Source organism: Rhipicephalus microplus, chromosome 10, assembly GCF_043290135.1.
Source record: "Rhipicephalus microplus isolate Deutch F79 chromosome 10, USDA_Rmic, whole genome shotgun sequence".
Lineage (NCBI taxonomy): Eukaryota > Metazoa > Arthropoda > Arachnida > Ixodida > Ixodidae > Rhipicephalus > Rhipicephalus microplus.
Genome location: NC_134709.1, coordinates 84376932 through 84403783, shown reverse-complemented (window position 1 = coordinate 84403783; position 26852 = coordinate 84376932). Strand labels below are relative to the sequence as shown.

The 26852-nt window shown below is 43.5% G+C and overlaps 2 protein-coding genes across 2 annotated transcripts in view; one reads left to right on the top strand and one right to left on the bottom strand.

Annotated features, from left to right (window-relative positions):
• The window catches only part of RhoGAP100F (Rho GTPase activating protein at 100F), a 162956-nt gene that overhangs the window by 20903 nt on the left and 115201 nt on the right, over positions 1-26852 (top strand). The gene's annotated exons all lie outside the window — the stretch shown is intronic.
• On the bottom strand, positions 8661-9889 carry LOC119185826 (uncharacterized). The gene has a single exon (XM_037434693.2). The coding sequence runs from the start codon at positions 9874-9876 to the stop codon at positions 8665-8667; it is 1212 nt and encodes a 403-aa protein (XP_037290590.2). The 5' UTR covers positions 9877-9889; the 3' UTR covers positions 8661-8664.

The following is a 26852-nucleotide window of genomic DNA, read 5'->3' as shown; positions in this document are numbered from 1 at the left end:
GAAAACCCGACTAGCTAATTATAACGCACCTCCGCGCACAGAACGCAGTGGGGGAGCTGACTATGTACTTCATAATCTTCATCTGTGTATCGAAACAATAGTGATGATTATCATCGTTTGTCACGTGGACTGGGCTGCTTTTGCCTCGCGCGACTGCATTGATATATGACGTCACTACCACCGTACTGGATGGGGTCGAGTAAGGTAGTGGTAGCAGTCAAGGTGTGGTCTGCTTGGTTGCTATGGAACCAACTTTTAAACGGCATAGAAGAAACCAAGAAACAACCTGAATCCTATAATTAAGAAATAGAAACAACATAAAAGCAACCAGATCAGTCTTCAAAATTGTCTATTTTCGCTATTTCAAGCGTGGCCTAGTACCAGGTTTTCCACGATTTTCTTTCTGCCCTGCACAGGAATGTGACAAGCGCGACTTCAAATCGAGTCCGAAATTTGTCAATGTGGTTTGATTGACGAGTTGGTGATAAATGGCTGTCTCGAAATGAGAGCGGACTACTTCCGAAACCTGAGTCCGAAACACTGTGCTTTGTCGCCCGCCGCCATTGGACACTACATAGCTAAGTCTCCCTGAAGTCAGTGTTTTCGACGTACTTGGTTTTTGTTTCGTGAATGGCCTTTTTTCTACATCCTGTAATCTGGACTAACACTAACGCGTTTTTGAAATAGATCGGGGTGGCTGTTCTGCTGACACACGGCCCCGATAAGTATCGATCTATAGATCGAAGCGATGCATGACAGGGCCTTGTCCACTGACTTACGACATACCATATTCGGTAAGGTACACATCGCCCAATAATCGTTCGTATAAATATGAGCCGTGATGCGATTACGAGGCATGTCGTACACCGTAAATGAGTTTGCACCTTTAAGGGTGCTTTGCTTCTCTATAACTAACGCCCGACAAAAAGGGTGTTTTAATAAACCAATACACCTTTATTGTAGGTTGTTAGTTATTGACACGCAAAGCGCCATTGCGTGTTCAAGCTAGTTAGCAGTGTAGGGAGCAAATTGCGAATTGTATGGACCATCCGGAATTTCTTGATGCGAGCGTAAATCTAAGTACTCGGGTGCACAGGCGTGCGTAGGCTCAGAGTACTTTACTTTCTCTTAGAAACGGGCTTTAAGGGGTCAGTAAAGGAAACAATGACGGGATTCAGATTGATACACTAACGGCACTCCAAGGACTCTAATGTTGTTAATTTCTCAATCACAGGCTTATTAATAGAGGAGGAGATCAAGGTCGAAGTTTAATTTTGAAATTTGTCGCCGAAATCTCAGCGTGTGAAGTGGGGAATTCCGAAATGTACTTTTCGCATTTTTCGCGACATTTGCTCGGGGAAAGTTTCCGAAACTTCGTATGCTAGGTCTACGGCCCCCACAGATGACATCGTATTTCGTTTTTACCGATTAGGAACTACACGTAGTACATAGTACGCGTTTTCAAAATTTATGACGTCGTGGTGTTTGGTGCGGGAATCTTAATGTGGCGTCTACACACCATTTTCGTTTCGCACCATTTCTTCGCTTAGCAAGTCCTACCTCTAAAATAGAGTGGCGTTTTCGGGATTGTGGGATTGTACACTACTAAGACGCGAAAAAATCGTTTGTCCTTTTAGTGTCCCTTGGAGCACTGCAGTAAACATCTTTCCTTTCCTTGTGTGTGTGTGTGAAGAGCGCAGTACTTTAGGGGCCCGGGTTTTCGTATGGTGTCGTACGCTGTCATCGCCAGGCATTACGCCAGTAATAAAACAACCCATAACATGGCAATATGTAGCATATTGATCGCGCGCTCGCGCCAGGAGGATGCCATCTTGCTATTGTTCTTCGGGTGCCTTGCTGATGATATAAAGTCCGGAGCACTTCAGAGGCCCGGGTTCTCGTATAAGGTCCTCGCTTCAAAACCAAGTATAAAAGTAGAAAAAAAAGGAGCAAGTGAGAAAGAGAAAAGCAGAGAAAAAGAGACGAAGAGTAGTAAGAAAGGGGGAAATAAATTGAAAGTTGTTGACGTTATGACTGAATCTCAAACTGTCTTCCAGTCGCCTAGTCATTCTTCGAAAGAAACTGCTTAGAAATGCTGCAGTTCTTGCAAAAGTTATGAGACAATTATAGGAGAAAGCGAAGTAAAGAAAGACGTGTCGAAATTGCTGAAAACACCGTCTACAGCATTGATGCAGGATAACGTGCATCGCTGGGGTACGGGACACAGTTGCATCAACGAAAATTGAAAAAAAAAAATGCGCCATGGGGAAAAAAAATTCTTCACAAACGAGAGGCTATACCACTTTCTTGAAATGATACCGAGCTGGACACGACAAACCTGGTCACGTCCAGATCCACACCCACTCCAAAAACAAAACAAAACAAGAACAAGGAACGGCAGTCGTTGGAATTCAATACATTGAAAAGAAGAATTGATGTTCTGGTCATGCAACATGCAGAACGAATCAGTGCTGACCCATTGAAGCAAAGAATAAAAACGAAAAAAAAAGAAATCCAGCAAACTATGGACGAATAATCGTCAAGGGTGACAAGTATCAGGCGTCGCGGTGGGGTTGGAAAATCCATCCAAGTAGCATGCTGTCGGCCGGAGCTAGACATGTGTAATTAGAGATCGAACGGAGATGGCGTTTCGTTTCTTCTTCTTCAACTTTCAAATTTATTTCGGCATCTAAGACACGCGAGGGCGTAGGGAACCGAGGTTTGAGTAGGTCGATGAATTTCGCCACATGGCTGCAAGGATACAGCGCAATCCACCTATAAAAATATCAGGTATGATGGTATATCACTTTTAACGATCAAACCCTCCAGAATCGTCACTTTTGCCATTGCCCCCTTTTAGAACCAAGTTCTTCGCAATGATGAAATTATCAGTGACGTTTCGAATAAATTTGACCACCCGAAAGGCGCTTACTACAAAAATTTTGTTCGATAGTTTGCTGATAAAAAAAATCAAGAACAAATTCATCTGGATTTACAGCAGCGTATCAAGGTTGTAAGGCTCACCAAAAGAAAGCAGGCTTTTTGCTGTAGACGTTTTCGGTGATCCTCCGAACTAAGGACGTTCTCAAGAATTCCATATTGGAGATTTTCGTTCAGCATGATCAGATAATTTTACGGCTATACATGAAGCGTTCAAAAAAGAGTTCAGCCTCGCCTACCGTGATTGGCATTGTTAGACAAGATTAAGTTATTCTGAATCAGCAACAAAGAGCACATGGGTGGGGAAAGCATGTGGGAATATTCACTCTTACATACATACATACATACATACATACATACATACATACATACATACATACATACATACATACATACATACATACATACATACATACATACATACATACATACATACATACATACATACATACATACATACATACATACATACATACATACATACATACATACATACATACATACATACATACATACATACATACATACATACATACATACATACATACATACATACATACATACATCTTCGAAGATGTAGCGATAAGCGGCTTTAAGAATTAGATATTCATGTCTTATCGGCAGTGTTGCAACTGTACTGCATTGTACACACATACCTGTAAAGTGGTGCATGAAAAGAACATTCAGACGACACGTGCGAAAAACAACAACAAGGAAACAAACAAACATAGAAGTGCTGCTCTAAGTAAGTTCAACTTTACGCCTCGACGGCAGCATTTACATTCCGCTCGGAAATTCAATACTGCCCGTGTACTTAGATACACGGGCGTACGTTAAAGAAAACCCGATGTCAAAGTTGGTTCAGCTAAATGCGTGCCTCGTGACCACATCCAATGTACAGGCAGCTAAAGCCACGAATTTCAATAAAACTTTTCGCGCGGGTCTATTTGTAAAGGCAACTAAAAAATATAGAAAAAGCTGCATATGTGTGGCGCACTTGCGAAAAAGTAAAAAAAAAACAACCAATCGCAAGTCACAGGCGCGAACGCAATGGTAAAATGGTACGTGCTTCGGAAGCCAATTTTTGACGCGAAAGAAGAACTAAAAAAAAACAGGATGGATATACATACACTTATACATACGCTACGCAGCAGCTATTCAAGCACGGTATACCAAACGGGCCAGCATGAATAAAAGATTACGGCAGTGCGCGTAGCGTCCGGGCTCCGAAACTCACTCCTAAACGCGTAACCTTCACGCGTTTTGCCCGATTCCCCTTGTACGCGCAGTTCCCAGATTTTATTTCTTTGCTTTTGTTTTGCCGAAAATTGTAACCTTGCTTTTCTGTTCTCTACGGCTTTGTGTGTGTGTGTGTGTGTGTGTGTGTGTGTGTGTGTGTGTGTGTGTGTGTGTGTGTGTGTGTGTGTGTGTGTGTGTGTGTGTGTGTGTGTGTGTGTGTGTGTGTGTGTGTGCGGTGACTTTTTGATTTTGTCTGTTTCCGATTTTCACGCGCTCGTTTTCTGGCAAATGCGGCGCGCTGCTGTCGCGTGACTTCATTAAGCGGTGCACTTCGCGTGCTGGCCGCCGCAAAACAACCGCGACAAATGGAAAGGCGAAAGCGTGGCTCGCATCACCATAGTTTGTTTCTGTCATTTTTTATTTTATTGCCTTTGACCTTCTAACAGTTGGCAGCTATGAGAGAATTGTATTAAGTCATTCATTAGTGCCTACGATATCGCACACCCCACAAAGAAAAAGTTCGAAAGAAAAGAAGGAGCCACAGTATCGCGGGGTAAACGAAACGTGGCGGCGCGATATCCGGTTAGTATAAATTTACACGGCGAAAAGCCGTATAACTAGTGTAGCGATTGCGCTTTTTTTTCTAGTTTGGCGACTGTGACAACGTGTGTTTTTTGCACGTTCCCGTTACCGATTGGCCGAGGTGGTAGTTTTGGTAGAGTTGGTTACGAATAGGGAAACAGTATCGCCAAGTTGATGACACGGACAGAGAAGTGCGTCTTGGTCCGTTCCTTTTTTTTCAACGCGATAGCATTAGAGAGCTCGTGTCGCAGAAATTGCACCGTCGACGTCGATACCGTTGGTTGTGAGCGAAAAAATTGTGCGTGAGTGAAAAATCGACAAAGAAGCAAATAGAGTAAAAAAATGAAATTTTCGGTCCCATTGAGGATCGAACCCCGGCCGTTCGCGTGGCAAGCAGGGGCCCTACCACAAATCCACGGTGTTATTAGCAGCTAATTCAGAAAAAAAAAAACACTACATAAGTTTTATGTAGTGGAAGGAGTCTCCTTAACGCATTTTTTTCAACAGGTGTCACGACTAAAACGAGCCCATTCGGCGATTTGTAGGCGCATTTGGCAGGCCATCAAACTACATTGAAAAAGGTCGGCATAGTGCAGCCATCACCGCTAAAAACACACAGGAACTTTCAAACAGCTCTAAAAACGGACAACTATGTCCATCCAGCGGAAAACATATCATGCCTTCCCAGAAGCGTTGATCAAGCAAACAGCAACGCTAGATAATGTGCCGCCATCTGTGAGGCTTTTTTGCGTCCGCGTCGTGACGTTGGGTAATGCTACTTCATTTGGTCAACTTTCTCTTTCTTTTTCATTTCATTTCATTTCATTTATTTATACTGTTAGCCCAGAAGTGGGCCGTTACAGGGTGGAAGTACAAACAATTATTCGCGAAAAAGAAGTACCGTACAGGTCTCGAGATAAATTCTCGGTATTATTGTGAGCAGCAACTCGAAGTTATACATAACAAAAAAATGGAACACACATGCAATGCAATACATACGCGCAGAACAGCACATGACGCATTTGAGGCGGCACTTTTGCACCGCGCTAAAGATTTGAAAGACAACTACTGCAGTCTCATGCAACCAACAAAAAGTACAGACGCACATCACTGTTATTCAGGAAATAAACGTTTGAGATTCTGTTCAAATGATGTAAGCGAGGAACAACCAATTATAGACTCTGGCAGCATATTCCAATCTTCAATAGCACGTAGAAAATAACTAAACTTAAAGCAATCGTTACGTGGGACTAGGGGTGGTATGTACATATTATGGCGATGTCTGGAGTGTTCTTGTGTGTTGACCTGGAAGTAATCTGAATAGTTTAGTTTAAAATGATTATGAATTAACTGGTAGAGGAATTTCAGACGCTCAATCCTCGTCCTAAACTCAGGACTATCCAGTCCAGCTTTTTTACAAAGTTCAGTAGGTGAATGATGTCGGCGATATTTATTAAAAATAAATCTCGCACCAAGTCGCTGTATTTTTGCTATTTTATTGCAGTTTGTCTTTGTGTAAGGGTCCCAGACAATTTTAGAATATTCGATAATAGGTCTGACAAGGGTTTTGTAAGCAAGACACTTTATATCAGATGGGGCGGTATAAAGATTACGTCTAAGGCTATACAGTGCCTTGGTAGCCCTGGAGCATACATTATCAATATGAGTGTTCCACCGGAGGTCGGGCGTGAACCATAACCCAAGATATTTATAGTTTTGTACACGCTTAAGGAAAGCATTGCCAATTTGGTAGTTGTAATCTAGAGGTGCTTTCTTTCTAGTTATAGTCATAAAGACTGTTTTTTCTGTGTTCAAACTCATTTGCCATTCTTCGCACCAATCCTTTATTCTTTGAAGATTGTTGTTTAGATTAACTTGGTCATGTTCAGTCTCGATTCTGCTATAAACAACACAGTCATCGGCAAACAACCTTATCGGGACCGTAACCCGGTTTGGTAGGTCATTTATATATAACAAAAATAAAAGGGGACCCAGCACGCTCCCCTGGGGAACTCCGAAATTAACTGCAACTGCTCTAGACTGTTTATTTTTTATTTGAACAAACTGCTGACGGCAGCTGAGATAGGATGAAAACCATTTTGTCAAGTGATTATTTTGAAACGTTTTGTCAATTTTAAACAGGAGCTTTGAGTGCGACACTTTATCAAATGCCTTTGCGAAATCCAAATATACCACATCAGTTTGACCACGCAAATTGATTGTTTTTGAAAGATCATGAACAAATTCGATTAACTGTGTAGTTGTAGATAAGCCTCGGCGGAAGCCATGCTGCTTCGAAAATAATAGATTGTGCGTATCAAGATAGGACATCAGGTGTTTGTTAACAATGTGCTCGAGTATCTTTGAACATGTACTGATAAGCGAAATAGGACGGTAGTTGCGCTCGTCCCGTGGGGAGCCACTTTTGTGAACAGGGGTAATTTTAGCCCGCTTCCACGCTAGTGGGAAAGAGCCACTGCGCAGGGACGACTGAAATATTTTTGTAAGGAAGCGAGCCGCCCATTCAGCGTATCTGTACAGAAATTCGTTTGGTATACCATCAGGTCCGGGGGTTTTTCTTGTATTTATATTAAGTAAAAGATTTAGGACACCCTCTTCGCTAATTACCACATCATCGATCGGCCGCTGCAATGATGACGTAGAAAACTCGGGCAAAATGCCATTATCATGAGTAAACACAGAAGCAAAAAAAGAATTGAAATCATCAACACGTTGTTGAGTAATTTCAGGTGGCCGCGGGGAGCTTGCTGGGGGAGTTATAAAGCGCCAAAACCTTGAGGGGGCTTCCTTCAAGTATTTCGTCAATGTCACATTGAAAAACCGATTCCTGGACTGCTTGATCAGACGTTTCAGTTCTTGTCTCATTGAAGAAATGCAAGCTGTTGCTTCAGGGGTACAATTTTTTGCACAAGATTTTTGTTTCCGTTTTAGTTTTCTTTTTGTGTGAATGATTTCTCTGGTAATCCAGGGATTGGTTTTACAAATGCGTTTTCTAATCCTGGGTACATAGCTGTCTATGCACTTCCGTACAACAATTGAAAAGAAATGCCATAGCCTATCAGTGCTGCAGTCAGTGTTGTAAAGGACCTGAAATTCATCAAAGGACCTTTCAAGATAGTCCAAAATAGACACATCATCAGCCGCCATAAAATTCAATACAGTGCTAAGTGTGGGTTTACCCAAGGTGTCTGGGGACAGTGCTAGGTGTGTTACTACCATTCTGTGGTCGGACAGGCCTTCTACAACTTCACAATGGCTGAGTAACGGCAACAGCTTTGGGGACACAAAAACCAAATCAAGGATAGATGACCTTGTAGTCCCTATCCGAGTAAATTCAGCGACACTTTGCGTTAGCCCGTAGCAGAATGCCAACTCCAGTAGTTGCTCAGCACTTGCGACCTGTTCCGATACAGGAGACTGGGATAGCCAATTAATATCCGGAAGATTGAAGTCCCCTAATAATAATACGTTATCTTGGAGGCTAAAATTAGAATCCATAAAATTTCTTAGCTTTGCGATTATATCCTGAGAGGAATTCGGCGCTCTATAAATCCCTCCAATATACACAGTTCGCTCGCTGAACCCACACCATATCCACAACATTTCTATGTCACAATTATCATCCAACACTGAAAACCTAATGTTGTCTTTAATAAGAAACGCAACACCACCACCTCTTCCTTGCCGGTCTTTTCTAACAATTATATAACCTGTGGGTGTTACTTCGAAATCTGCTACATCCGTATGTAACCAAGTCTCTGTTACGACCATTATATCCGGTTCATGCTCCAGGATTGCGGCTTCAACTGCATCAGCTTTATTCAGCAAACTTCTGGCGTTTACATTAATAACCTTCGCAGATGCTGTTGGTCTCGATTTGCGTCAGTCAGAGCTGGTGAGACCTGGGCTAGCATACCTGAATCGCTCGTTGGTAGCCTCATTCCAGCCATAGAGAACGTTGTTTACTTTCAGTTTATCGATGATTAGTTTAACCTTTGCTCCCTTTGCTCTTTCATCCGCTGATGAAATCCATAGTTGTTTTCTGATTTCAACTACTCGTTTAGAGTAATCTTCACTGATACTGAATTGTGTCCCCTTGAGCTTGCGGCAGTTTTTCAGTATTTTGGTTTTGTCCCTGAAGTCTCCTACTTTCAAGATGACCGGACGGCTTCTTTCAGGTATTTTCTTTCCTAGACGGTGAATTCTCTCAATGGATCTACACTTTGAGCCAAGTAACTTGTCAAAGATATCGTCATTCACCTTACTTAAGAGTACTGCCTCATCCTCAGATTCTTCTTCTTCCACTCCGCGTACAATAAGGTTGTTGCGTCTAGAACGATTATCTAAGTCATCGATCTGCCTGGCAAGGGCCGTCAATTCACTGTCATGGCGACCAACACTTGATTCTATCATAGTAAGCCGGTTCTGTGTTTCACCCAACCCTTCAAGTTGTCTTTCAATAGTCTGGAGCCTAACATGCATGTCGGAAATGCTGGCATCCGTAGATGTCTGCTTGGCCTGAATTTCATTAACTTTTGCTAGTAGTTTACTCTGGTTACTTAATATTTCCTCCAGCATTTTTTCAACCTCGGGCCCAGGATTTTCCTCTACGTCACCGGACAACTTCAGTAACAGGCTTACAACTGAAACACAGTCATTTAAGCAACCAAGAACAGTGTGTGGACTCGGCAGCACAATCAGGCAGGTACAGTTACTATGAAAACCATACTTTCGATCACCAACCTGCACAAGTAGAGGCACGTAAGGCGACATCGTCACGGCGGTGCTGCCGTGTCCACTGAAGGTCGAGTCCATGGCCCTTGCTTTTATATGCTCCGGGCAGCTTGCTATCGGGGAGGCGGAGGACGTCATCGTGCTCCACGGGGGTGCGCAGTCGACGAAGTCCACGTGGCACAGCATCGTTGACACCACTGGCGATGATCTAGTTGCGCAGTAGTTGAGTTCCTTCGAGGGCTGGTGCGCATTCTTTATCGGGGTCCATTGGTAGTGTTGTCCAGCGATAACATGGGCCGCTGCTGCGTCCGCGAAGAACCACGCCAAAACCTGCACAAGTAGAGGCACGTAAGGCGACATCGTCACGGCGGTGCTGCCGTGTCCACTTTTTCTTTGGAGTACGGGTAGTAAATTCAGTGCAATCACCCGTCACTGCCCACTGTCACAGTGGAGGCGAATGTATCCTCTTATGCCTGTTTTATTAGGGCAAAATCATTGTGTAACTCAGGGAGGAAGGGGTACGGCATCATCGTTAACGCGAGTCGTACATATAATCATGTATTCAGCTGATGACATCATCAGATGACGTTACGACATGACGCACTGGAGGTCAAATGTGGAGGGATGCGAAAATTAATTTTGAGCTGAATGGGTGGCAGCAGCAAGAATATAGGGAGGGGGGGGAGTCATATTATAGACTGAAAACGTCCATCGGTTAAAGAGAGGCTTGCAAAAGCCAGTACGTTTTCCACACTAATACTATATAAAGATTTACGTCCCAGAAGCCCGATACCATTATGAGAGACGCCTTAGTGGAGTGCACCGGAAATTTCGACCTTCAGGTGTTATTTACCGTGCTCTCATATCACACAGCAAAGCACAGCGGACTCCACAATTTTGTTTTCCCCGAAATGCGACCGTCGTGGCCGGGCCTAAACTCGGTCAACAGCTTAGCATCGCAACCACTGATCCACCACGGCTGACTACGTTTTCACATTTACTCTTGTTAGCGCCACGTACAAAAGAAAAAAATAATCCTATACGTTGACGTGCTATACATTGGTTACGGAGTTCGGCTGCAGGACGTGAAAAGTCACGGGTTCGATTACTCACCCCGGGCCCGTGGTCCCCCCCCCCCCCTCCCGTGACCCCGAAATTTTTTTCATCATAGCATACAGAGCACAAAATGACACAGGACTCCACCTGCGTGTTCAGGCCCCACTTCAAATCACGTTTATGCCCGCACCCTTCCCCCGCGAAAAAAAAAAAAGGAAATTCTGCCTACTCCTCTGGTGACTGCTGTTGGCAGAAGTCAAGTGGTGAGGGCAGGCCAGCCACTATTGTGACAGTTCGAGCCAGCAGAACTTCAGTCCCCTGCAAAAGATGGTTTTGCCCCCCTTACCAGCGACGAATATTATGGTCGATATGCTTATGTAATAGGGTCTCCATCGATCCGGCACTGTCGCTGCACGCGCTACGGGGTGTAACGTTTATGCACATGCAAGCTCCGTGCTCTCCATCACAACAATCCACTGGCCCATACACGGCTCGACGGCAGATACGCACGACAGCTGTACGTCACGTCAGCGTGGTATCGAAATACACTCCAGGAAGCTGCGTCGATACGCTTTCGGGTCGCTGACGAATCGAACGTTTCGAAAGCGTGCATAAATATGGAGCTCACCTTTAACACACTATATTCGCGTATTCGTTGTAGCCGTTGAATGACAGCCGGCCATTTAAATGACCTTGACCCAATTTGCGACTCTAAATGCAGTGAACGATTTTTCTCGATTTGCTCACATCTTCCAATTACTCTCAAAGTATAGGCCTCTTATTCTCATTTCGCCGAGTATACGTCAGACACTTCTGCGTTTGGCGCCGCTGTAGTGGAGTACGACCTAGTGAGTTGAAGTACAGTCGTCATTTTTCATTTGCAATGTTCATGACTTACATTTCAAAACGGGTAATTCAAGTGACTGGTAAGGTATTTTGCTTCTGTACACTAACTGCATGCTTATCACGCGCTCAACGACTCAACTATCACATTATTTAACCAGAATCCTTCACTTTATTCATGTAGAAGTGAAAAGATGAGTCTAACTAACTAACTAACTAACTAACTAACTAACTAACCAACTAACTAACTTGCCCCGCCGCGGTGGTCTAGTGGCTAAGGTACTCGGCTGCTGACCCGCAGGTCGTGGGTTCGAATCCCGGCGGCGGCGGCTGCACTTCCGATGGAGGCGGAAATGTTGTAGGCCCGTGTGCTCAGATTTGGGTGCACGTTGAAGAACCCCAGGTGGTAGAAATTTCCGGAGCCCTCCACTACGGCGTCTCTCATAATCATATGGTGATTTTGAGCGTTAAACCCCACAAATCAATCAATCAATCATTAACTAACTAACTTTCTTATTGAGGTTTTTTTTCTTTATTCAATGATTACCCTGCTCAGCCCAAAGGCGCTGCAGCAGGGGGGTTACAATGTTGAGAAAAACACATCCTCATTTATACAGCACACTTGTTCCTTATATAAGTGATTCTATTCTCTAATGAAATGAGCAAAAAGTAATTAGCATACAAATTAGATCTGGTACGGTACTCAAGATTTTTGAAACAATGATCATTTCGGAAAGAATGATAATGAAGATCGCGAAAGTAATTTTCTTTTTGAATGCCGGTTTCACCATGAAATATTTGGTACAAGAGCTTTAGCCGCAGTTTCTTCCGACGCGCCGAGAGCGATTCCCATCCTAACTCATTTTCTATATTGGTGCAACTGTCATTTCTTGAGTACCAACTTAGGACAAACCTTGCAGCTCTATTTTGTATTGTTTCGAGTTTTCACTTAAAGTACTTTGCCAGGGGTTCTACACGGCGCAAGCGTATTCAATTAAAGAACCCCAGGTGGTCGAAATTTCCGGAGCCCTCCACTACGGCGTCTCTCATAATCATATGGTGATTTTGGGACGTTAAATGTCACATATCAATCAATAAAATCAATCAATCAATCAATCAATCAACAAGCGTATTCCAGCATAGGTCGAATGTATGTTGAATACGCCGTTGATTTTAAACATGCCGGCGCATGTGTCAGGCTGCGCTGTATCAAATTTAGCGACTTGGCGGCCTTCGCAACAACTGAAGGAACGTGTGCATTCCATCAACAGCCGGCTGCAAAAGTTACACCTAAATATTTATAAGGGGGTTTCTGTTTTACTATACTATTGATGATTGCATACTCTGAAGATAACTTAGTTTTTTTTACACGTGAAAGTAACATGAATACCTTTAATGGCATTTAATGTCATTTTTCACCTAGAACAACAGTTTTTAATGCGCGATAAGTCACTTTGGAGCAGGGCGACCTTACTCTCGTTTCTATTTTTCCTGTACAAGACACATTCATCTACAAAAGAACCGTATATTAGAATTGATTCCTGAGGAAATGCATTTCCATATATTAAAAACTAAAATGGTCCTAGGACTGAACCCTGTGGCACTCCTGAAGTGATGTTTACAAAACCCGATTTTTCGTCATTTAATACTACGCACTGTTGGCGGCCTGAACGGTAATTTTCTATCCACACCATAACTTCGCGGTCAATGTTTAGCACTGCAAGCTCACTTAAAAGAAAGTATAAGATATATAAAGAGATGTTGACGCAGAAGAAAAGCACCAGCTATTTCTTAGCTCTTGAGGGAATATGGAACGTACATATGTTAAAAAAGAAAAACAAAGAGCAGTACATAGAAGCGCACATGTGTAAGAACACACACACGCAGATATCAAACGACACCATCGAAATGTATAAAAATAACTTAATAACTAACTAACTAACTAACTAACTAAACAAATCTATGCTCAAAGAAAACTTATCTGCTGACCGATTTTGTCTCAAACGAAGAGTAACACGTGCTCCGTGTCTCTACCTGGAGCCGTCGCGACTTTTCTGAGGTACTCGCTAACGTTTAGCAAGTCAACAGAAATGTACACCCTTGACTGGATGTACGGTGCATTTTGAGCAGCTCAATGGTAAAGGGAACGTCGTAAAATAAAAATCGTGGCGCCGCCGATAGTCTGGGAGCGTCATTTGTCCAACGTCACCACTGCAGTTGCTTGGGTGATTCCGTCTGGTGTTGTAACTACGCCGGGTCGTTAATCTACTCGCGAAAGAGGAGTCATACGCGCAAAGAAGTCGCTGCTGTTTGCTGAGGCAGTTAGTTCACGCTTGGTGTGTATGAAACATAGAATAAGTCATTGCCTGTCCCGCTGTCAATGTCACTACATGTGTTTTCACGTCCCGCACCATTATACGAAATGTGCGAACTTGTTACGTCTTTCCAGGCCCCGTCAGAGTTGAGTTGCGGATGCGCCACCTTTCTTTCTCCTTACTAATCGACATGTGTTCGAAGCCGGCCTGCAGAGACCAAACACTAAACACCCATCGAAAAGAGCTAAACACCTGTCAATGTGGTATAATAGTAGTAGTCAGAGTTATCGAAAACCATTTACTATTTATATACCACCCTCCAAAACATTTCGGACCATTCCGCTCAGCGAAGGTGTGTGACCAGTGGAGCCTATGGGTGCAAAATCCCATTTGTAGGTTGTCTAAAGCATTTAGTTTCCTACTAATACACTAGAGGGGAATCTGGCGCTATAGTGTCTATGGGAGCTGCAATGCATGACGCTTCAGCCAGCGTTGTAATGATGGCTAATACACTGATTTGTCTAAGCTTAGTTTGTTTGGCTTCGTTTGGCACGGCGTCACCTGCAGCCGCTTTGTCGCAAAACGAAGTTCAGCAAATGTTCAGCAGTTCCATTTCATCACCCTAACTATTATGGCTCACCAATTTAACTGGGTTCATAAAGTTTACAACGGTTCATGTTTTTTTTCATATTAAACCCTAAAACACAACAGCAAACAGAGACACACGTGCGTTCCAAACCACAAGCACGAAGATTAAAGGCAAATCAGTGTCATTCCAAGTCACCCACCATTTCCATGGTGGCTGATCGATCGCAGCGCCAGAGTTCACTCTGGTAAATATTGCGAGAAACTCCGTGGTATAAAGAGTGAGTAAGCACAGAGCTTTTTTTTGTGTGTGTGCGTGTGTTTAGAAAAAGTGGTTAACGATTCAGAGTACTCAAACCCTACCATGGGAGAGCTGAAAGCCGTTCCTGTGACCGAGTTTGGAAGCAGCGTTCCTTTAAAGTTTGCTCTATAAATCCTTTATAATTCCTATATAACCCTAAATAATCCTGCATAAATCCTATATTTTATATCCTATAAATCCTATATAATCCTATGTATATATTGAAGTACTACTTTGGTTGTAAGATGGCGTCCAGTAATCTCAAGACTCCTCCTCTTTATTGTCTCGAGTATGTGCCCCACAACCTAAACTGGAGTGGTGATGATGAGTATATACATATGGAAAAACGGAACGAGTAATGATGCTCACAATTTATATATATATATATATATATATATATATATATATATATATATATATATATATATATATATATATATATATATGTATATATATTAATTCCTATATAATTCTATCTATTTTTTTTTCTTTTTCTTTTTGCGAAATCTGGCGTTCTCTAGAACTATCTGCAGTGAGTATGAAGTCTTGTCTTCTCCAGCATCTTGAGCGATCCCACAAAGTGTGCGAGGCAAAACGCGCGTTTGGCATCAAATCTTCGCACAACCTGAATTCTTCCGACGGTTGCGATTGTATGTCCTTGCCTTACACGATGTCTTGCGGGAGCTTCCTTTTCTAAAAGACTATAGTTTTTACTGGAACGCAGAAAGTTTGTTCTGTCTGTCACATGATTCAGTCGCCCGGCCAAAGTGCACTTTCTCAACGCCTAGCCATTTTGAACTGCTGGCTGTGTTCATACTTGTGAACATGGTCAATCCAAAAATAAAATACATTACGCATATCTGAGGAGCAACATCAGTACGTAAGTATTAAGTGTTGTGTTCCTTTACTAGAAAGTACATAGATACGCCTTTGTATAAACCCTAGTGTTTTTTAGGCTGCGCTGACAATGCAACGCTATGCACGAAAGAAGGCCGTTAGAAGACTATTGCCTTTCGACGCCATTCGCAGCGGAGCGCGCAGATATGCAGCCAAGTTTTTATTGTACAACCAATACCACCGTACAACAACGAGCAGTAGCCGGTACACCTGCCCCGCCACTGCGGCCATTGGGGAGAGGGCAACAACTCTTGTTTTGGTCCACGCGCTCCGTTTACACACTCACCGATTTGGTGCAACCTAAATCCTATTATAAGCCAATAAAATGGGTTTAGAAAAGTTTTTTTAACGATTTAGAGCACGATGTACTATACTACGCGAGGGCACTAGTCTGTCCCTATTGTGTGTTTAGAAAAAAGTTGTTGACGATTTAGAGTACTTGGTACAGTATACTATGGGAGAGCAAAAAAGCCGTCCAGTTGGCTTCACATTTCACGGAGCTAAAACGAATCATTGCGGAGTATATGTTTAGAAAAAACTGGTGAACGATTTAGAGTACTTTGTGCTTTACTATGAGAGATTGAGTTGAACTTCGTATTGATTACAGCTACGGAGTATACTTCACAAAGAACTTTAGTAAATGCTGGCCGAACGCTTCATTCATGCACTACAGCTGATGTTTTTCATACAAAGTCATGCTTGAGTAGCTGGTTTTAGGTCAAAAACTTGAACGTCCTGGTAAATGTTTGTTAAATATTCTGACATGGCTCTCAAACAAGCATAGTATTTTAGGTAGTAACCACGAACCTTTATCTAATAATATGTGAGGCATTTACAGTAGCCGAGAAAAGCTCCTATGGTTCTAGCGGGAACGAGCTGGTGCGACTTTCTGTCGCACGTGTAACACAGCGTCAGAGCTCTTCGAGGCTCATCACACAAACCGAGTGATTCGGCTCGCACGTACCAAGGCAGGTCGCGCTACTCTATAGACACTTTCGGCATAAATCCACCATTGCAGGTCGCTGGTAAACTATCACTACCTCAAGAATCGCAAAAAGAAGTTTATATTCGGCATTTGCCAAGGAATATGCACCCCGTTCATCACAAAAACAGAGAAGCTGCCAGAGCTGAAATATATGAGATATATTCAGATCGGGAAGACGCCTTCTTTGTGGATGCCGCCGGACCACTGCACAACCACGCGTCGGCAGCCGTGCTAAACAGGAGACAGGTCGTGAGCTGCATGTCAGCTAGCGGAGTAGACATCACATCCATGGAGAAGGGTGGTATATCCTTGGTCATGCGTAACCTAAAAGCCACCTTTGTCCTAACGGATTCCCCAGGTGGCGTATCACAATAGAGGTCAATACAGCCGGTTAGCTCATTCAATTCTTCAACAGCGCGGTCATCAAGAGGGTCAGTGGATACCGCTGCTATGGGTACCAGGGTACACAGTTGTGGGTACCAGGGTACACAGTGAACGCGCTCATGCCTCCGCCTCCGATCCCTTATACACCAGGCCTCCGTCGCTCCATCCACAGCGCGCCTTCTTGCTGACCAGGACGATTCCCAGCCCCTTTTTTTGTCTACTGACATTCTGCAACACATCAGGCTGAGCAGACGCACTCTACCCCCACCTGACCCTAAATTAGATAAGGCATCGCAGGTAGCGTGGAGACGACTACAATCATCAGCATTTCCGAATTCTTAAGTATTGTTCAAAATACCCTTGTACCCTTCGATTGTACCCATCGATGTACAGTCTGCAATGTAAATTCCGTCACCAGACGGCCACTTTATTTCACATGGTTGGAGAGGGTCAAAAGAATCCCAGTATATCGAACAATCATAATCCTACATTGTTTGAGTGGGATGCGACCATGTCCATCTCGGACCCAGTGCAGCAACAAGCCCTGGTCTACCGAGCGCGGATGGCGGCAAGAGCCAATGGTCTTCCGGGCTAGGAGGTCCAACCACTATAGCGACTTATTTATTACCAATAAGTGTTTTATTCTCTCTCTCTGTCACACGTGAGGGGCTGGCCCGTCGTGCTTCTGAGGGCGGTGCATATTATAATATTTTTATGTTATAACCGAGAGTAAAACGTAGAATGTTAAGCAAACCGTCTAATTATCGCAATCACCATGTCGAGTTCATGTTTGAGCAGAATGTCGTGGTGTTTCACTGCAGTACTAAAACAACACGCGTGATGCAAATTAATGATGCACTCGAACAACCATCCCGCGTCGGGGAAAGAGGCTTGCTTGTTGTGTGTACAACAAACAAGAAAGAAACAAGTGTATTTACTCTGCTTAGCCGACAGGGTGGTACGACTTAGTGAGGCGACTACTAAGCCTTTAGTCGTGTCCACCAAGGCAATTTGTTACATATTTATCTCGAGTAAATCAAAATTAAATAAAAAATAAGCAAAAAGCAAGAACGTAGTAACGAAAGATAAGACATATCGCTAAAGGAATCAGCCAGCCGAAATTAATACTCCGTGCTCTCCCGTTCGCTCTCGTTGCGTTATTCAGCCAGCATTGTGATTGGCCATGATGCAAGGTGAAATCTACGATGTTGCTGCAGCGATTTAATGCACTTAGGGGCCCCGAAAAGATCGTTTATGCAAACCCATATGTGCTACCTTTGAAGCACGACGATGACGTGGAAGATACGAAAGTTCCGTAAGTTCGACACGGAGAAAACTCTCGAACAGCGAAGTTGTAAGCGTGCGCGAGCGTCAGGTTGGCTAGCGAGATTGCGTGCAACATAAACACCATTGTAGTCACAACAATATCTAGTCTCGTCAATTTGCTCCACCATATTCATGATTACGGTCATAATCAACAGAATTTAGGACCAGTCTCGATCGTAATCTCTCACTTCTCATCTGGTCACAGTACCAGCGGGGCTACTGCTATTGGTATTACTAAGTGGAACTACTACTACTACGACGACGACGACGACAACAACAACAACGACGACGACAACGGCGACAAGGCGTAGGATTTTCTGGTCAACACGCAATGAAGTTAGTTTTAAGAAAGTATACGCTGTAGAGTTCCAAAACTAAATTACTACATCCATAGAGCTGGTCTAGCTCCTTACCTTATTTGCTCATTCTGTAAAGGATGAAACAATCAAGCATTATTTTTTTATCGTGTACTCTCATCAAGTCACTGATAAAAACCATTCTTAAAGCGGCTTTTGATCGAATCAGATTGGATTTCATTATTTCTAATACTTTTTTTTCTTGGGAGCCTCCTAGGTAGGTCATGTCACGGGGATATGTGTTCTACTGTACAAAGATTCTTCATCGAATCAAAGTTGTTTTCATTGTATATATCTCAATTAGTAAAAGTTCATTTCTTCTAACCATTTCAACATTCATTACATTTAAACGTGATATGTGATCCACTATCTAAGTAATCGTTTCTTGGCCGATCGTCCAGAGTGGGTATGAGCCAATCGTTTAGGCCATCATCATCATCGGACTAGGGCATCTTCGCTGTGAAAGCGTCGTATTTCTTCGTCTTCTTTCAATCGAACGTGCGTATAGCTGTGCCAACCGTACGCAACAGCACTGCTACGGCGGGCATCACCGCGACTTTTACTCACGCAAATTGGCTCTCCCGTAGCAAAGCAACTGAGCGGCAGCGTAGTTTCTCAAGCGACGACGCGCGCTCGGTTTCGACATTAGCCCGCACGCAGACAGACAGACAACGTCTCGTCGTTCTTTCTTTTGCCGCTTGGCAGCACTCGCAACCGAGGTCCCCCGCCCCCCCCCCCCCCCCCCCACATTCGACGCAAAACAAAAAACGCGAGGCCCTGCTCCTGGGACTACGAATCAATCGCCGCCAACCCGTCGACCGCCGGTCGTAAAGGGGGACCCTTTATTTCCGCCAGAGAACGACGTCGCCTCTTGCCGGCTGCGAAATACGGTGCGCTCGGAGTAATGCCGGACATGTTCCGCCGCCTTGTCTTAACGACGCCGTCCGTGGCTGAGCCGTGCAGTTTAGCGCCGCTTGCGTAACTCCGCAGGCTGTCAGCTAGCTGGGCGCGACGGTGTTGAGTAGTGACTTCTTCTTGTTGTCGCTGGTGTGCTCTATTTTTTCACTGCACCGCTCGGGTCGGCAAGGGCGTCTGGCTGTTTAGTTAAGGCTTTTCACCATATACGCCTTGCTCGCGAGTTCATTAAACGATCAAACCTGAGTGAGTGAGCTGGTTGGTAGTGTCGGTGTTGAGTGGAAGCTCATGTGAGCTGTGTTAGCGCAGGTTGAAGGTGGCGGATTTTGTTTTTTTTTTGTGTGTTTAGAAAAAGTGATTAACGATTTTGAGTACTTGGCACTCTACTGTGGGAGAGCTTAGAGCGGTCCCGTGGATTTCTCTCCTATCTGAAGGGCTGGCATTAGTGAGATCGCTCCTCGTAGAGAACTCTATTTTTAATCGCACATACGAGTTTGACCACTATTTTTAATGACACATACAACTTTGACCACTTTGACGCTCCAGGTAGAGGCTAAAGTAAAAGTAAATACTAAAGTTTGGGGCGCTTTTATACATTTTCACTTTTGTTAGCTGTTTTAACTGTTACTTAACCTTTTAAATACCTTTTGTTTAAATTTTGTGTATTTATAAAAGGTGGTTGACGACTTAGAGTACTTCGTACTCCACTACGGAAGAGCATTGAGCCGTCCCGTGGTCCTTTAACTTGATGAGGCCACGTTGACGAAAATTAAGCCGTGAACGAGTTTAAGACCACAACCGTACTTGCTCGTTTGGGTAACGTCAACTGTGCACCATTCCCTCGACTAAATTTGGAGTCGACCGTAATCGAGGGCAAGAAACAGCAGTGCTATAGGGCCAGATAACCAGCGGATAGTGACCCATTACTTTTGCACAGATTGTAAGGGTGTCAGGTATGTTAGTGAGCCGTCTTTGTACTTATAACAAATGCCATTATTGCTATGTATTATTTATATTCTACCTGATGTTGAGAATTTCCTTATTTTTGTACCAAGTACTGTGTTTTCTTATATTTTTATCATTCTGTTTTGTCACTGACATTCGTTACCCACTCCTGCTTGGGCCCAAACAGGGCCTGCAGTATTTGTAAATAAATAAATAAATAAATAAATAAATAAATAAATAAATAAATAACGCAACGGAGTGCACTTTTTCTACAACGAAATGCGCTTCTTATACAACTCTCGATAACTAAATATCGTCTCCACTTTGCCACGGGGCTTGTTGATGTTCGGCGCGCACGCGAGTGGAGTTACCTGGAATACAATGTTCTTTCTAACAAGTCCGGTGTTGGTTGGTGCCAGCCTTTTTATTTCAAGTCCTCTTTTCATTGTTTTTTTTTGTGTTTACCAATTTGGATAAATCATGCACCAGCTCACCCAAGAACGCGTTTTATTCAATTCACTTGAGTGGGCATGAGCTATATAAGAAATACATCATCATCATCATCATCATCATCATAATCATCATCTTTATTATAGCACAATCCCCCTCCGGGTAATTGGCCAATAACCCCGGCAAATTTTAAAGGAAATCTTTAAAGGGTCACTCAACACCCCGTGTTTAAATACGAGGGGATGATTTTCTCCTCTCCTTCATACACACGAAACATCATCTTCGCCCCTTAGTTCTTGAATGCATGTCAACTATACCAGCACCAAGCGCTAGAGCCTATCAGGATTGTGCACGCTTCTCGGCAGCACGCTGTTATCGCTGCTTGCCGGTAACAAGGAAGAATGGATGAGCAGCTGCATGACAGAGCAATGCAGGAGTCGAATCGCATGTCATATTTCGCGTATATCAACGAATCGAGAGCATGTACGCTGTAGACGTCACGGGAATTACTGTCTATGTCACAGTAGTGCGCCAAGAAGGACGAGAAACATCAGGAAAGAATATTGCGCTCTTTTTTTGTATTTTGGGAGCCTGGTGAGTGCCCTTTTAAAGTGTGTCACACTTTCACTGGCCATGTAGTGCGTATGCAGCGTATACCGCTGGTCATTAAGGGTGACTGACTGGATTCCAAAAGAAGGCAAACGCGCGAGAGGAAGGTAAACAGTTAGGTGGACCGATGAAATTGAGAAGTTTGCAGGTAACATGGCAGCAGCGAGCACAGGAACGGGTTGGCTGGCGGAACACGGGAGAGGGCTTTGCCATGCAATGGGCGTAGTAAGGCTGATCATGATGATTATGATGATGATGACGATGATGACGACGATGATGACGATGATAATGATGATGATGATACTTTCTCAGTTAACCCGTCACGGTGGTCCTAGTTGGAGTGCTAGCTGCAGATCCGCAGGTCACGGGATAGAATCCACGTTTTGGTAGAGCGGCATTTGTAAGCCCCGTTTTGATAGAGGCGAATGCTGGAGGCCTGTGTACTTCGATTTGGGTGTACATTAAAAAACCGCTGATGGCCAAAATTTTCGGAGCTCTTGCCTGCGGCGCATCTCGTAAACATATTAATTTATTTATTCAAAATACCCTACATGCCAATGGAGCATTGCGAAAGGTGCGCTACGAGAAACGTAGATACAAACAATAACACAGAGAAAAAAATGTCGCAGATTATACAATGCCTAACAGCGACATTGATGAAAAAAATATTATATTACAACGGCGACAAAACACAGACAGTAACACATGCGAGATATGGACTCTAAAACAGTCTACAAAAAGGAAACACAATTCCTAAAAAATACGTTGAGTTATTCAAGTCAAAGGGAAGAACATTGCTCAAGATTACACTACGAATTGAAAGAATGAGAGCATTCAAACCTAGTGAAATTGCTAAAAATAGGAAACAATGAAAATAAAACGAGACAAGAAACTAGCAATCAATACACGCTACGGAACTTTATGGGAGTAAATCGAGCAGATAATCCTGAAAAGGTGTGTTTAGGAAGTGTCGGAATGTTTCTCTATCACGTTCAGCTACGGTGTCATCTGGAAGACCATTCCACATGCTGATGACGTGGAGGAAGGGAAATGAGTTGAAAATGTCTGTTTTAGCGTAGGTGCGCGTGAATGAAGTATGAATATGCAAAACCGGTTTGGGGACGTAAAGCCCAAACAAATATTATTTCCACCCAATGTGACAGCAGAGTTGTCGGCTCCGCTTACAATAAGCGGAGCCGGCAACTCTGCTTCACCTGGTTATGCACTGCCTTCGTCGTCACTCCACCTTTGACCTAGCGACGATGTCACGTAATGACATCACAGTGACGTCACACTTCGACGATCTGCGGGGTCATTCTGGCATCAATCTGACGTGATTTATTTTTTGCATCACTTGTGCCGATGTCAACAGCGCGGGAAGCCTGCGTCGGCTGTTTGTTTTTGAGCTTTTTGAGGCCTTGACGCTTGTGTCTCGATAAAAAGACCACACGTGAACCTATGCAGATGCTCATCTTGTTGATTCTTCTGCTGACGACGACCATATACACGTCTCGGTGCTTTGTTACGTACACTCGCTTAAAATACAAACCCTTGACGTAATCCAACTATTTTGACTCCTGGAGATTGTGCGCTTCTGTGACGCATAATATGTTAGTTAAAGGGAGACTTCAGCCACAACATGACATACGCATTAGTATTTTTTTTCTTCAAACAGTTTCAACAATGGCGAGGCTCAGCGGTAGAACACCAGCTTCCACGCCGAAGGACTGGGTTCGATTCTCACTTGAACCAAATATATTTATTTTGATTATGCTTTAATATATATGAATTTTTAACTAAAGAAAATGCTGGTTCTCCGCTCACAACCGACACCGACGTCGAGGCTGGAATTAACTGGAAACGAGCTCTTGAACAGAAGGGCTTGAAACACAATCCGTGATTTTGCAGGGGCTTTCCGCCTGTAAAGCGTGCCGCGTCGCAGTAACAGTCAGCTTGCGGAGAAACCAGAATTGTAGGTCAATAAATCTGGTCATTATAATTTCGCTTTTCCAGACAACCATGTTTGAAACGCTCCTTTTCTTTAGCGATCGTATATATATATATATATATATATATATATATATATATATATATATATATATATATATATATATATATATATATATATATATATATATATATATATATATATATATATATATATATATATATATATATATATATATATATATATATATATATATATATATATATATATATGTGGAGGAACGTTTGTCACTGTATTCGGGAATAATAAAAGAATAAAAGGTGTTTGACTCACCCGCAGGTCGCGGGATCAAATCCCGGCTGAGCGGCTGCATTTCCGGTGGAGGCGGAAATGTTGTAGGCCCGTGTACTCAGATTTGGGTGCACGTTAAAGAACCCCAGGTGGTCAAAATTTCCGGAGCCCTCCACTACGGCGTCTCTCATGATCATGTAGTGGTTTTGGGACGTTAAACCCCACAAATCATCATCATCATCATCAAGGTGTTTGACTCACAAGTGAAAGGACTTTTAATTGACGTTTCAGCCATGGGCCCGGCCTTGAGTGCTTGAGGGTTGTGCCATGTTGTACAGAATTTTTTTTCTTAAGTGATTCTGAAAAGAAAGAAAAGAAGATAAAAGTGAGCCCCGTAACTGTGTGCATCATAGTGCGACACCTCAACAGTAGCTCACGAGGAATGCGAATAAGGAGGGGCCTAAAAAGCTAGAAATACAGATGAGGACACCCACATACCGAAGTGAAGAGAAGACAGAGAAAGATAGACACGGTCGAAGGAGTCCGAGGACGGGGACCACTCAGTGAGAGCTTCACGGCGTCAGGAAATGGCGGAGGCCGAGCCGGTAGGCCAGAGCTGCACTGTCGTCGGAGATCGCGGGGGCACGACCGGTCGGCACGGCATCCGGCAAGCGAGACTTGTACAGAAATAGGAACAAAATCAATCGAGGTAGTAGGTGTGAGGACAGGCTCAGCCGTTGCAACAGGAATATATCGCTCGATGTACGTCTATTGTTATTGTATGACAGGCGCGTTACCGGTGCGGTGACTTAAAATGAATGAAATTAAAATTTATAGACCGATAGCCATGGAGATAACTGGCATGTTAAATATATAGTTGGCCAAACGCAACCGTCGCAGGCGCTGAACGAACGCCACTGCGGCAGCCGCTTCCATTACGTTTCAGTCCTCTCCGCGCCATCCATGAGCCCGGGTGTCAAAAGACGGATTTGTTGATAGCTGCCGGCGGCATGTATGGGATACTCAAAGGACGATTGAGCCATAGAGCAGCTAAAGTACACGGGACGAGAAAAACTCTTCCAGGAACTAGGTCCAAGCTTTGCGTGAACATGAAATATGCATAAACGTCCGAAGCGTACAATGCACGCGCAAGTACACTCACTTCCAAGTAATAGAATTCCAAACTGCAGCATCAGAAGAGACAATTGAGCGAGTTGATGCACTTCCATCTTAAATGAATATCAGCGTGACGCAAACAGGCACGGGAAAGTTTGTCTTTTCTTTCCCGTCCCTGTTTACGTCGCCCTATTATTCGTTTAAGATCCAAACTGTAGCTTTGCCACCGTTACGTTGGGGCCCGAAACCATGCATGCGCAGTTGGAAGTAACAGTGTGGGATTACGGTGGTTAGCACATCCCTGTTTTATTCCCTTTCTGTGCCTCAAGCGTTGTGATTGGTTCATCTTTCCCGTGGGTGATTAACCCGTTTCGCGACGATCATTCGCATTTTTCGATGACACAATGGAACCAGACGCAGGTGCCTCGACACTGGCGATAAGGTCACGCTCATCACACACACACACACACACACACACACACACACAAACACACACACACACACACACACACACGTGCGCGTGCACAAATACATACGCACGCACATACATACATACATACATACATACATACATATACACGCACAAGCATATAAACATACATACATACGCACGCGCAGACACAAATCTATGCAAAAACAACAGGCCTGCGCGGAAGGCGCAGCACAGTCACAGCGAAAGCTTGAAGAGCGGCCTCACGGAACCTTTTCATTGGTTTTATGACTGATATGTGGGGTTTAACGTCCCAAAACCACCATATGATTACGAGAGACACCGTAGTGGAAGGCTCCGGAAATTTCGACCACCTGGGGTTCTTTAACGTGCACCCAAATTTGAGCACACGGGCCTACAACATTTCCGCCTCCATCGGAAATGCAGCCGCCGCAGCCGGGATTCGAACCCGCGATCTGCGGGTCAGCCGCAGATCGCGGGTCCTTTATAGATCACCTTTGCAGCAGCACCACATTCGCTATTGAGAAATACCGCACTAATAATGTCTATCTGTTTGGTGACTTCAATTTACCACAAATTGACTGGATAAATTGTTCATCCACCTCAAAAATGTCTCTTGACTTTGTGAATTTTGCGCTTGATTTTAATTTCGCTCAATTAATCAACCAGCCAACACGGGTCAATAATATTTTGGATTTATTACTTACCTCAGATCCTGATAATGTAGGTGAAATCTCTTGCCTTGAAAGGTTTAGTGACCATAAGCTCGTTCAATTATTAATAAACATTCCTCTCAAAGTTGCGGGTAAAACTACGAAAGTGATTAGAGACTACAGTAAGGCCAATTATAGTTGTATGAATTCTGACTTGGAAGAATTCTATCACAGCACATTCTTGCCCTCATTGTCAAGTCGTACTGTTGATGAAAATTGGTCATTGTTTAGAGAGGAGATTACTTTATTAGTCGACAAATACGTCCCTGAAATTGACATATCTAATGATAAGAGAAACCCATGGTTTAACAAATATTTGCGAACTTTGAGAAATAAAAAAAGGCTGTATAAGACCGCGATGCACGCTTGTAGTGCCTCTGCTTGGAATTCATATAAGTAATGTCTTAAAAGTTATACTTTTGCGTTATTCACTGCTAAAGACAAGTACTTTAAACATGACCTACCATCATTATTAAAATGCAATCCCAGAAAGTTTTGGCAACAATTATCACCTGTTTCTGCTGTGACAGATATTACTTTGAAGGGCAAAAATCAATTACCTCTCCCAAGAGACCAGTGTGCAATGGCATTTAACACATTTTTTTCTTCTGTTTTCACGCGGGAAGATCACTCCAGCATTCCTGAGTTTCCGGAACTTGATTACCCTTTCATGGCACCCGTAGATATTAACATTGAGGGCATCACTAAACTAATCAACAACCTCAAAGTTTCTACTTCTAGTGGTCTAGATAATATCAATTCAAAGATACTACAAAATACATTTCCCACGTCCTCCCAAATATTATTTCACATTTTCAGACACTCTGTGTACCGGTCAGCTTCCTAGGGA

Excerpts from the sequence above, each read along its gene's own strand:
- LOC119185826 (XM_037434693.2), bottom strand. The coding sequence starts at position 9,876 with ATGTCGCCTTACGTGCCTCTACTTGTGCAGGTTTTGGCGTGGTTCTTC.